Genomic DNA, 13,682 nt, shown 5'->3' with positions numbered 1-13,682 from the left:
AGCGTTCATCAACATTTAATTTTGAATGCTGCAGAACGTTCAGGAACGTTCGTGGAACGTTTTACTACTTACTTTACTACTACTGCACGCATTTGGCTAACGTTAGTCAGTCGCTACTGTAGCGTTACTTGGTCGTTACTTAATCGTTTGCTTTGCAGTGAACGACTCACTGGCGACCTGTCAACGACCACTGAACAATCCCCTAGTGCACACAGCGTGTAATTAAGTCAAACGATCGTCCTTTGGCGTCCATTGAGCGTCATTCGACCGTTTCCCGAGCGTCCATGCATATTGTTACTTGCACCGCTAGTTGCTGAAGTCCACACCCCACCTTTTTTTCGTCTCGGCGGCATGATGGTGACTGTTCAAACTCACGAGAACAACTGAAGTGAGTATGAAATTTCCAACATTTTCGTTCCCGTTCCACTGTAAAAATTACACGCCAGCAAAACGCTATTCTGTCGTTATTCACGCGTTTAGTCACACGCTCAACACGTTCGTCTAACATTGAAATTGCTCGACGCGCGCCAGTGACACGTTAGCACACGCTAATGGTTTTCAGGGGTATCTTATTTGGTCGCTGTTACACCCTTCTCGTGCGTTAGACACACGTTAATCACACGCCGGATGTGTCATCCGCGTTTGAGAACTCTGAAAAATAGAACAATTGAAACGTTCAGAGAACGTTGACCAGAACGCCATGGTGTGACGGAGCCTTTACGGGAGTTTTTCCTCTCCATTCATCCCACAACTGTGAAGGGAACAGAACAATAACGGGTAACTCACTCGCCAAGATCGGAAGTACGTCACAGACCTTGTACAAGTAGTCCGTTTGTAGAGCGTATGTAGGTAGCTAGCTTGTGTGTACGCTCACACTTATCCCCCGTCGTCACGGCGGTACTCTCCGACATTGTCATGATCCTCCGAGCTGAGTGTCATTTCCGTGTCTGCGCAACCCATTGTCACTGTGACTGCCTGTCATCCTCATTTGCTGTGACTTTAATTTTCGAGACATGCCTTTGAAACCCATTTCAGCCTCTCATCTTTAAGCAGATCATGCTTTCAGAGGAAGTCGGTCTTTCTTTGTGTGTGTGTGTGTGTGTGTGTGTCTGTGCGTACGCGTGATTGTCAAGGGCAATGCAAAATAGATGAGCAGCACAAAGGAAGACACTAGGGCTAAAGTCATACAGCTCAATAGAGCGCCGCTCACAAGTGTCCGCCGGCAGCGAGTGCAATTACAAACACGGCGCATGTAAGTCAAGAGAATACAAATCGCATAATAGGCGGCGGGCTTCCAAGCTGGTGCGATACACACACACACACACACACACAGACAACAGACTTTTGAAGGCAATTATGTGCATGTCTACACATACACGACAAAAAAAGGCTACTCTCCAACAAACAAAAAATATGCACATGTAATCCCGCAATGTCCTTTAAATGGTATTCTCCGGACCAGACAGGCAGACAAACGCAAGTGGGTGGTCGTGTGTGTGTGTGTGTGTGTGTGTGGTGTGTGTGTGTGTGTGTGTGTGTGTGTGTGTGGATGGGCGTACAGCCTTGGTGCATCTAGACAGCAGGTCATAACAAGGACAAGTGATTTATTTATTTCTTTATATTTTTCAATTATTACTATTTCACGCATCAATATTTTGTCAGGGCATGGCCAAGCCACTGCCCTGGGCAGGAGGAGCTGCCTCTGGCAGAAGCCCGTCACTTGCGCCATATGGATGCTAATTAGACCAGACATTTAAGCCTTGAGTGTGTCTCTTCCATTGGCCAGTGCCAGTGCGTTGTGTTTGTGTATGTTGAATACTGCTTCATCTTGCGTGAGTACGCAAGCGTTTTGTAGTGCCCCCGTGCATTACAGAGTTCCTGTGCCATCTTAGTCTTGTTACGTTTTTGTTCATGCTTCCAAGTTTTGCCTCATAGTCATTGGACCTGGTTTCATGTTTTTGGATCTTGCCTGTAGCCTCGCGTTTTTGTGCTCCCGCCTTTTTTGGACTGCTTACTTGTGTATGACCTAAGCCTGGAATAAATCCACCCTCAACATCATGTCCTTGCCTCGGAGTCCTGCATTTGGCTCCAGTCCCTTGCTGCGTGCCTATGACATATTTAACATATACATACATACATACATTTTCTTTGCCGCTTATCCTCACAAGGGTCGCAGGAATGCTGTCAACGGGCAGGAGGCAGGGTACACCCTGGACTGTTTGCCAGCCAATCGCAGGGCACATAGAGACAAATAACCAATTGCACTCACAATCACGCCTAGGGGCAATTAACAGTCTCCAATTAATGCATGTTTTTATGGGATGTGGGTGGAAAACAGAGTGCCCAGAGAAAACCATGCAGGCACGGGGAGAACATGCAAACCCCACACTGGCGGGTCCTGGATTGAACCCTGGTCCTCAGAACTGTGAGGCCGACAGTTTACAGCTGCACCACTGTACCGCCTTTTATATGATATTATGACATATGTTATAAAACTTACCTTGTATGTTTTCACATTTTATTTATAATGTGTTTTTAGAAGATTGATCTTTAATGATTGATTTTACTTTTAACTTTGGCAATGGGTGACCACCCACCAGTGTGCACGGAAAATGACTGACACGTAGTCGATCATGTCATCTGCCTTCATAAGGTTGGTTTCTTACAAAAACACGAAAGAAACTGCAAACTTTCCCATCATTTTTGAAGCAGTATTTCATTAGTTTAGCTGTTTAAATCCTCAGCACTGAGACCGATAAAGCACAAAAAAAAACCAAAAGCAGCAACACCGTACAGTGCGAGAAATATCACTGAAAAGTGAAGTGGAAGTACTCTACAACGCATGAGAAAAAAGAAAACTTTTTGTCTGGATTTGAAAACACTTACACTTGTGGCTGACATCAACTCTGTTGGGAATTTATTCCTTTTTTTTTTTTTTTTGGCAGCACCATAATAGCTAAAAATAAATAGCTAAATGCTGCTTCACCATGTTTGCTTTGGACTCTGCACTCCATTATTAGACCTGAGTCAGTTGATCTCAGGGCCCTACTGAGTTTTTACTCCGTAACCATTTAGCGATTTATAGACCAGTAGCAGACCTTTTAAATCTATTCTCAAACTGACTGGAAACCAGTGTAAAGAGTTTACAATTGGAATTATAAACTCTGACCGCTTTGTTCTGGTCACAACGCACTGGAACTAAAAAGTCGATTGAAAAATAAAATATAGACCAAAAAAAAGTTTGAATGTTCATATTTTTTAACTATCATTTGTTTTTGTTTCTGAATTCATGATCGTTTCATTTGAATTTTTCTGCTTCTATTGCAAAACAGATGCAAAACAGATCACATTCAATGTTGTTACTTGTTTATTTCAACTTCAGCAACTTCAAGGGACACACACTCTTCTTAGCTTTAAACTTAAACTTGTTTTGTGTGTTTACCCGCTTGTACTACATCAGATGTAAGCAAGGCAAATAAATAAAATAAAATAAGATGAGAAAATGACAAGCCGCTCCTGGGAAACCTCTTGCAAAAAGTCCAATAACAAAATTTGAATGGGAAATTGTCAAAAAAATATATGTATTTATTTATGTAAATGTATTTTCAATCTCAAAATTTAATGGTACGAGCCTGGGTCCATATTGCACCCACCAACCTCCCCCTCCAAAAAAGACAAATTCAAATAATTGCAGCAACGATGTATCCTCATAAAGCAGTTCCCTCAACAAATTACCGTGGGATATTGTGCAAAACCTGTATTTTAATTTGCAGAAATGTGACTCTTTTATTTTGAAAGTGATGGAGGCTATGGTGTGTGTTTGTAAAGCTACATACCGAATGTTGCCCTTGTAGCTAGATGACCCCTGAGGCGCCGAAGGAATTACTTTTATCTAAGAAAAAATGACTGTACAGTTAATACATGTTATAGAGTTGTAACACTAACCTAATTGCCTTTTATTTTTTATTTTATTTTCTCTGAGAGGCAAATACGAAAGCCAACCACAAAAATGTTATCTCCAACCTTGGAGATACTTTTTTTTTTTTTTTTTGTCCAAAAGTATTCTAAATTCTGGTGAGCATACGTTCAGTTCCCTACAGAATATTACTTTGTTTACATGCCAGAGAATGTTTTTTAAAAAAAATGTGAGGCATGTGCTGTTTAATTTTAAACATTTCTCACCAAAACAAAGTGTTATTATTGATGCCACTGTGAAGGGAACTCATCCCTGCTGCTTTGGTTCGCCAATTAGATTAGAGCGTGACGCGCATGCAAAGCTCGTGTGTGCTTGTCCGTGTGCATGTGTGTGTGTGTGTGTCGACCTGGTTGTCATGTTGCGGGAGCGCCGTGCGGGTTTTGCCATGCAGGGTGTCAATCGAGCTGTGAAAATAGCAATTGAGTAGGGAAATGGGGAATAGCACCTCACCACTTTGTAACCTAGGTGTGTGCAAGTCTCACTCATTCAGTGTGTGTGTGTGTGTGTGTGTGTGTGTGTGTCGACATAAGGGAAAAGCCCTACTCCTTCCCGTCTCCGTTATGTAGGCTATCTATGAAAGCGCGTTACAGGCGTATCCAAGCCCCCAGCTCTTGAAGTGAATAGAATTAACCCAAATAAATTGGGGTGTATAGCGGAGAGAACACATGAAAAGGACCAACGACTCTCAGAAGCCGGCGGTTGGTGATGCGGTGTAAAAAAAAAAACCAAACAAACACAAAAAAAACATGAACAAAGCAATGTTTGTGGCAGTTTTCAAGTTACACGAATATGCGTCGCCCCAGCAACCTTGTAAGTTTTTTTGTTGTTGTTGAAAAATTCCAAAAGTTTAGCAAGCCAGGCCAGTAGATGGAGATATCAATACACAAAAAAAAAAAAATTGCATTGGAAAAACAGTCAAACTTTTTATCTAGTTTGAGATTTTTTTTTTAAATGTCATTGCAAAGTGGAAATTTGAATAAAATTATAGTGCATCGTTTCCCGCCTCAAATTTGAGATTGAAAAAAAAGTGAAAAAAGTGAAATTGTAAAAAATTTGTATACAGCACTGAGATACCTTCAGGATTTTTTCTTTGAACTTACAAAGCTAACATTGAAAACTTTTTTCAAACCTTAACACTGAAAGAACTTCTCAAAGTTTTTTTTTTTTTTTTAAAGAGCATTTTGTGTTATTGTTCTTCCATGAAAGCATTTTTCAAGACTACAATACAATCACTGAAAATAGATCTCAGAGTGGAATTTTTTTTTTTTTTTTTCAAAAACAAAATAACATTGCAGTTTTCGCAACAGTGTTTTTTTTTTTTTGGTCTTAAAATACTAACACTGAATGAAAAAAGTGGAAGTAAAAGTTGACAGCATCTTTTAAGTCAAAAGCACTGACATTGGAAAAAGTTCTCAAAGAGGCAGTAGTGTGACTGTTTTTCTATCAAAGCCTTTTTTATTTTTGCCTAAAATGCTCAGAATGGAAAAATTCTTAAATTGGAAGTATTTAAAATGATGAAGCTTCCCACGGCACCTAAAACACTAACATCGAAAACATATCTCAAAGTAAATGTTTTTTTTTTTAATGATATATTGTGACTGTGGCAGCACAGCAGCGCCGCCTTGAAAGCATTGGCCTCACAGTTCAGAGGTCCTGGGTTCAATCCCGGCCCCACCTGTGTGGAGTTTGCACGTTCTCCCCGTGCCTGCGTGGGTTTCCTCCGGGCACTCAGGTTTCCTACCACATCCCAAAAACATGAAACATTAATTGGACACTCTAAATTGCCCCTAGGTGTGATTGTGAGTGCGGCTGTTTGTCTCCATGCGCCCTGCGATTGCCTGGCAACCAATTCAGGGTGTACCCCGCCTCCTGGCCATTGACAGCTGGGATAGGCTCCAGCTCTCCCCGGGACGCTTGTGAGGATAAGTGGCAAAATAAAATGGATGGATGGATGTCTTCCATGTCTTGTGCGCTGGTGTTTCTCGATGTCTTGTCAAGCTCTGTGTATTTCTCTCCCTGTTGTCTTTCACTTCCTGTTGTTCCGTTGTCACGGATTGCTTGTTGCTTCGTTGTTCATTGCGTTTATTTTTTTTTTTGAAAGTCATGTCAACTTAATTTGAAGTAACTTTGTTTATCAAATGAAAGCTTTTTGAGGTTCCTCTACTTTTGCCTTGCTTCCCAGCTTCCCTGCAATTGGGCCCTTCACTAGCCCCGTCTGTGACATTTTTAGCCTGAAAAATGCTAATGTTGAAAGCAAAACTGTAAGTGGAAATTTAAAACATGGTTTCCATGTTAAAAACTGAGTTAAAAAGCTTCTTTAAATGGACGTTTTTAAGAACGACTGTATAGTTCTACTGTTTCTTGACAGCATTTCTCCAGCTAGTATTTTTTAAACGATACAGGCTTGCCTTGTTTCCCTGACAGCTTTTTTGAGCCAAAAATGTCAAACATGCAAACAGGGTAACACTGGTCGGTATTATTGTTTCCATCTCAATAAACATTCCCGAGCAATACGGCAAGCTACTAGCAGGCTTGCGCGAGTATCCATCAATTCTACTTATGAATCTTTCACGCCACCTCCAATCCTTCGTCTTACTGAAATGATAAACGCGCCGACACTTGAATTCACTCATTCAGTCCGTTTAGCGGGGCGATCGCTCCGAGACCAAAAACCCGTCGCTCGGTCCAGTGCGCCCGACGGAGGACCCCAGGTGTTCGGGAGCTTCGGAACGGGCCGGCTTTCTCCTGCTTCTTTTATGAAGATGAATTTATTAAAGCTTAGGGCTCAGACCTGCCGGTATATTGAGGTCAGCGCGAGATAGTTTGAGACGGAGGCCTTGGTTGGTGGTATCAGGTGTGCAGACAAAGTACGGAGTACCTGACAGGCATGGTAAAAACAAGTCTTTGGTTATCTTTATGTGCATTCTTGCCAAGTTTGTAGAACTTGAAATATATTTTTGCTTCTCTCATATGTCCGGCACAAATCACATTTCCTCTTTTGCAAATAGTTGTGTGCGTGCGCATGTGTGTGTGTGTGTGTGTGTGTGTGCATGTGCGCGTGCGTCCCTTCTGTTCCTGTCCCTTCATTTCACGGTCCGGCACCCCCGCGTGAATCCTTTTCCTTGGGCTCATTGTCAGCACTGTTCAACGAACCTCCTGGCAGAATGCAAGGGGAAAGCAAAATGATTATTCCAGTGGGCGCACAGAGGGTCAATGGAGACATGTTTCTTTTTTTTTTTTTTTTTTAGCAGATTCATTACTTTGACATGTTTAAATGCAAAACGGAACGCTTATCCATGTGCTAGCCACCTCATTTAAGGAAGCGCTGACGTGACAGTTGTTTTTTTTTTGGGGGGGGGTCCTTTACGTGACAATCTTGGATTAAAGGTGATGCTTCGGTTAACATTGGGTACAGCAAGGGAATAGAATGCACACAGGTTTTTCTTTCCGGTATAATGGGATAGATTTAATATTTATTACTCTAGCAAACTGCTGGCAAACAATTCCCATATCCAGAGTTACGAGTTACAAGCCGTCAATTAACTTACAAGTGCGCTTTTATATTCAACCATGGTGTCTGTTCTGCCCTCCCTGAGCATGCCTTGTGCAATTTGCTAGATTGCTAACTGTTCTTAAAAAAAAAAAAAAAAGAAGCACCGTACGCTTGCTTCCAGTTTTTTAATTACCACACCCAGTTGAACTATACTTTTTCATTTACATTTAAACTTATTTGAACACCAACAGTGCTTCGTACAATCAAGCGGAGCATGTGAAAATACTCGATTATTAAAACCCTAGAAAAAAAACTATTACTACCACTTTGTTAAAACTATCTTTTTGTAATTAATGACCAAATCAAAGTATTCAACACTCAACACACATTTCCACATGATATGACATGAAATACAGTACGCACTATTCCAAACTAGCCAAATAAGTCCCAAGATGTGAAATGTAAATAGAATAAGATTAAATTAAAAAAAAAAAGAATCTATGTTTACTGTTTTCTGGTGGTCCAGATACGCCAACCACAAACAGAAGCAATTCATGGAATTGTAGCAAAAAAATTGTCAAAAGGTCTATTATATTTATTTAAAAAAAAAAAACTTTACTTATAATAACCACACTACAACATTATACATTATTTGAGAGGTTGAAAGTGATTTATAGTTTTATTTCAGTGGGGAACATGATTTAGTGTTTTGGGTTATGAGCACGGTCACAGAATATAATAAACTCATTTCTCAAGCCATCACTGTTTATATACACAGTGGGGACGAAAAGTATTCAAAGACACGCAGAAAAATTGACATTGACATGACATGAGTAATTAAAAAAGAAAATGCAAAAATGTCAACAATTCTGTTTTTTTTTAATGAACATTTAATGAGGGAAAAAAAACAACTTCAGTCAATGTCTGCAATATAAAAGAGTGAAAAAATGAACTGGGTCTCAATACTTTGTGCACTCTCTGTATATCACATCTTTTAAAACCCGATAAGCAGTTGGTACACACATGCGAAATGTTTCTTAGCATTTCCATCTACTGGCCTGGCATGCATACTACAGTGATTTCAGATCTTTTTTTTTTTTCTGTGATGGGTTGGGAGAACATCTGTGTGCACATCTGTTGCTATGGTTTCATCCTCACCGGACTCTCCTGTCATCCGATCTTGGCAGGCTCCAGTGTGCACGGCGTGGAATTTGGGCACCTGCCGGACAACATAACGGTCCTAGAAGGCGAGAGCGTCACTTTGAGGTGAGTCTCGATCCCGTGCACCTGCGCCCGATAATTACATTCTAAAAACCTGTTTATCTTTACACACACACGCACAGACGCACAAACACCTGTCATAGGAAACAGAGCCAGATCCCCGTCAGATCCACATCGCGTCGTATTCCTCGGCTCTTTTTTTTTTTTTTAAATCCTACAACAAACTAGAAAGCGGTTTATCGCTCCAAAGTGAACATCGGCTGGCAGTGAGTGAATTATTTAATTTTCAAAAATCACTCTAATAATTCTTTCTCAGATAACTTAATCAGAAGACTCCACAAGAGTTTTGACATCAGCTGAAAGTTGTTGCCGATAGCACACTGAGAATTGTAGTTTATTTTTAATCTGTCTTTTTTTTTTATGATAATACCACATCACTGCATGTATTGAAATCAGCTCAAAATATCTTTTGCTAGAGCGCCACCTAAAAAGTACTGTACTGGTTTGACAACTACGTCAGCCAGCAGATGGGACCGTGTGTACTGTACGTAATAGTTCTCTGGGATCTGAGTTATTTCTAGAAAGATTGAGAAGACCGGACTACAGATTTGAATGGAAAGTATTCAAAATAAGCAGGGAGCTACCATATTTAAAAGGTCACATTTCTAGATAAACGTTGGTCTTTAAACAAGAATCTTGCAGGGTTTTGTAAAACATCCGGAAATTGCTGCTGTTCGTGCAACGACTACAAGTATGAAGTCTTGTTGGTTGTCTTGGTTCGCATTGTAGTCGAAACAAAATGACTTCAAACAGTAAACTTTTAAATGGGTAAAAAGGAAGAATTTAAAAAAAGGATTGTTGAAAATTGATACATGTTGAATGCTGCTGACAAACATGGAGAGGACTGATTAGCCAATCATCTTGGTTTGGACATTATTTGAAGATCTTCAGCGGAGTTATCTCCTTTAAACTGCACTCGTCATTCAACTATAAATCTGAAAGATGTAGGAAGTTTTGAAGTGAATTTAAAGGTCAAGTGTCATGTCTACAAACATTCTAAAATACATATTGTAATGAAAAATGCATATAACATTATTCACTTCAATGTCTATACAAATAAATAAATACGAGGGGAGAGCGTTTCATCCATACGCAAAGTTCGACATTCAAGTGGTCGCCATATTGGGTGCATCTTCTGTCCGTGACATCAGACTGGGGACATTCACCATTGAAAACACACAACCTACTATGGGAGACGAACAACGGAGATATTCAGATTTTTCCTTTGCCCCTTCTGACAAAGAAGCTCTTTTGGAAGAACACAATATCTCACAACCAAGGGGCAATATTACCATATCGTTTTGAGCCATATTTAGATGATATGCGGATCACGGCCAAACCGTATGCGGCCAAACCAACTCCCCGCCTGATCCACGTCCGCGGGGGCGATGAACAATGGCACCTGCGACCGCAAGTGACGACGAAGCAGCGGCCAAGAATGCCTCCCCGTCCGATCCGCCTCCACGGCGGAGGTGAGCCACCGCGCCCCAGTGCTGCACATCGACACATTTAGCACCCCTCACTTCTGAATTACTTCCCCCGCCCCAACTATTACTTTTTTTTAGTAGCTGTATACACACCTACCTGTTATTTGGAACCCACGAAGCTCTCATCGTTTGCACCTGTGCAAGCCATTTTTCACGACGAACCAGGTCTTTTGAAAAAGTATGAAGAGGGAATTCATCCTCCCGAGTGTTCGAGCAATATTCAGCAATACTACAAACCGGCATTTAGGCTAACATGAAGGAAAAAGAACCTACCTTCTCGCGACGAGACCGCCTGAGTGGGCGTCTGCTACTAACGTCACTTCCTGGTTCTTCTCAAAAACAAATCCCTCGAGGGGGATTTACAAAAAGCCATATCTGTCAAATTCATGTTTTGTGGTGAAAAAACAGATGGGTCCATTCTGGCTGCCTTTTTTCATTAATAACATACAAAAGAATCATGCATTTCATGACAGTGGATCTTTAAAATAATTATTTGTCACTCACTCTGGATAAAGATGGAAAATAAATAAAGAGCAAATGCCTTGAGAATCCTTAAAAGTTTTGAAATCAGTGCTGATTTGTCAGCCATCTTGGTTCAGATATTATCCCAAGGGATCTCTTTCCCTTTAACAATTTTGAGAGTTAGACTTGAATACTGTCATAAGTATTCCCGGAAGTTATGAAATCAGATGAAATTTGCACAGTTTAGCACGCTGCTTAGAAAGATGGACAGGATTAATTTGTCAGCCGTGTTGCTTCTTATTTTTAAAAAGGGAAAAACCAGGGAGTTACTGATGGTGTAGTGGTACACACGCCTGACTTTGGTGCAGGCAGCATGGGATGGCCGATTCCCGCTCAGTGATAGTGTCGATATCTGCCCTGCGACTGAGTGGCGACCAGTTCAGAGTGTAGTCCGCCCTTCGCCCAAAACTAGTTGGGATAGGCTCCAGCTTTCCCGCAACCCCTGTGAGGATAAGCGGCTTGGATCATGACATGACATGATATCCCAGGTGCAGTCAAAAAGGAAGGTTCCCAAATTTCCTGTCGCTGTTGCCATGTCAAGGAAAAATCTGCCCAGAAGTCTCCAAAAAGTTTGTGATAATTACCTTTCAATATAATCTCCCTTTCCCGTGACCCTTGTGAGGATAAGCGACTCAGAAAATGGAGGGATGGATAATGTAATTTTATCTCAATTCCGACTGTCCGTGGATGAACAAGCCTCGTAAAATCACTAGGCTGCGTTTTTAACCAATTCTTAAAGCTTTAAACTCATTCATCATCAGAGAACTGCTGAGCCCGATCTCTTTATTTTAAATGTCAAAAAAGGTGAAAATTTGATGGTGCCGGGTCAGGTGAGCAAGTGATGGATGGTTTATGGTCATCCACCCAAAGGAACTATGACGTTACCTTTTGGCTGCCCCTCCTACTTTTGGTAATCATGTCACAAGCATCCCAGAGACTTTCAGCATCGGCTGTAAATTGCTACAGGTAAAATGGCGGCTTAAAAAAAAACCCGACACAACATTCTTCCCTATCATCAGCAGCAGCCGGAGCAGTATGATTTAAAAGCCCTATAGATTCGATCGTCGCTTGAACGCAGATCTTTCCCGTTCCCGATCCCCACGGGCCGTTGCGCTCCATCGATAGAATTTCCCGTGAATCCTGCACACCTTGAGGACTTTTTTTAAAACAATCGATGTCAGCTTTTTTTTTTTTTCTTCCTGTGTTTACATTTTGCAACCTAGCAGTTCATTGGATGTACAAACACTGCAGGGCTGCCTCTCCGGAGACGCGTTTAACGATTCAAGCCAGGTCTTTTTGTTGTATATACATCAGTGTCTACAAAACTTTATTGGCTTTTGTCGACCTGCAAACGCGCAGTCAAGTTCAAGTGAAGGTTGAAGAAAAGTTAGTGAACATATTTCGTATCTAGGTCAGAAATGTGTTTCTCTTATTTGCTCTTTGGAATTTTTTTTTTTTTTTTTTTTTGCATGCTATTAGAGGGCAGACGGTTTGGGAATCATTCTCCGGCGCAAATGACTCCCAGTGTAAGGCCTTTATGACTTCACGAGCAGCAATAAAACGGCCTATTTTGTAATCAAATGTGTACGTGCGCGCGCCGGACAGCCTGCGGCTGACAAACAAAACACAAAGCGCTTTATAAATAAACTTCCACTTGAATGTAAATCATCAAATGTTTTTTTTTTTTGTGTGTGTGTTTTTTTTTATGCGCCCAAGTGGCTCGAGCACTCCCCCCGTTCTGCTCGAGACGACGCCGTTTGATGCGGGCCATTAAGATGAAGCCACATTTGATGTTATTACGCTTCTCATTTCCTCTGGGCACCGAGTGCTGCAGCAGCAGAAGCAGCAGCAGACGTGATTAAGTTTAAAATTAGATTAATACGCCATTCGTACACAGATTTTGTCATTTAATGGCGGACCGAACCTTGTCAGTGTATCTGAGGGACAAACGTCAGCCTAGAGACGATTTACTGGATGCTGAAGAAAGTCCAAGTTTATGTGATTGTGAATAATATCAATGATACTGAATTATCAAATATCTTAGTTTGTATCACATTCAAAAGAAACAGGGAAGAAATAAATGAGTGTAAAATACTGCACTGTTGTCAGATCAGATAATTGTGTGCGTATGCAGTAGTCCTTTCTAGGCAATGCGCATTGCCTAGAAAGGATAAAAATATTAAGTATCAGCTTCATGGTTGAAAACAAATTGAGACCAACTGTACTTGAGCACGGACTAGAAAGCTGGTTGAAGTCTTTTTTTTTCCCTTCCTCTTCTACCAGGAGCAATTTTCATAAGATTCCACAACATACTATATCATATATATTTCTTTTTTTATATATTTCTTTTTTTAATTATTATTTTTTTTAACCAAAATGGGGAACAACACTGTCACAAAACTTCTACAATACATATATTCATCCATCCATTTTCTTAGCCGCACTCGGAGTGCTGGAGCCTATCCCAGCTGTCAATAGGCAGGAGGCGGGGTACACCCTCAACTGGTTGCCAGCCAATCGCAGGGCGTGTAGAGACAAACAGTAGTTGCACTCACGATCACTTCTAGGGGCAATTTAGCATGTACAATTCATGTTGCATGTTTTTGGGATGTGGGAGGAAACCGGAGTGCCCGGAGGAAACCCACGCAGGCACGGGGAGAACATGCAAACTCCACACTGGCGGGTCCGAGATTGAACCCGGGACCTCAGAACTGTGAGACCAAAGCTCTACCAGCTGATCCGCCATGCCACCTATATTATATTATATTATATTATATTATATTATATTATTATATTATATTATATTATAATTTTCACTACAAATAAACTGTTTACATTTTTCAAATTTTTAGCTCATTTAACAATCAACAGTTGACATATAATTATGAACCGGAAGTGCAGACATCAAATCACGGGTTTTTCA

General features: G+C 41.0%; 1 protein-coding gene across 3 annotated transcripts in view; it reads left to right on the top strand.

Moving 5' to 3' along the window:
- The window catches only part of iglon5 (IgLON family member 5), a 190,932-nt gene that overhangs the window by 127,439 nt on the left and 49,811 nt on the right, over nt 1–13,682 (top strand). For all 3 annotated transcript variants that reach the window (XM_061821352.1, XM_061821351.1, XM_061821350.1), the window contains exon 2: nt 8,657–8,735. In XM_061821352.1, the coding sequence (XP_061677336.1) occupies nt 8,657–8,735 (79 nt within the window). The remainder of the gene's footprint in view (nt 1–8,656; nt 8,736–13,682) is intronic.

This window comes from Syngnathoides biaculeatus, chromosome 5, assembly GCF_019802595.1.
Source record: "Syngnathoides biaculeatus isolate LvHL_M chromosome 5, ASM1980259v1, whole genome shotgun sequence".
NCBI classification, from domain to species: domain Eukaryota; kingdom Metazoa; phylum Chordata; class Actinopteri; order Syngnathiformes; family Syngnathidae; genus Syngnathoides; species Syngnathoides biaculeatus.
Note: the sequence above shows the minus strand (reverse complement) of the source record. Positions and strands in the feature narration are given on the sequence as shown.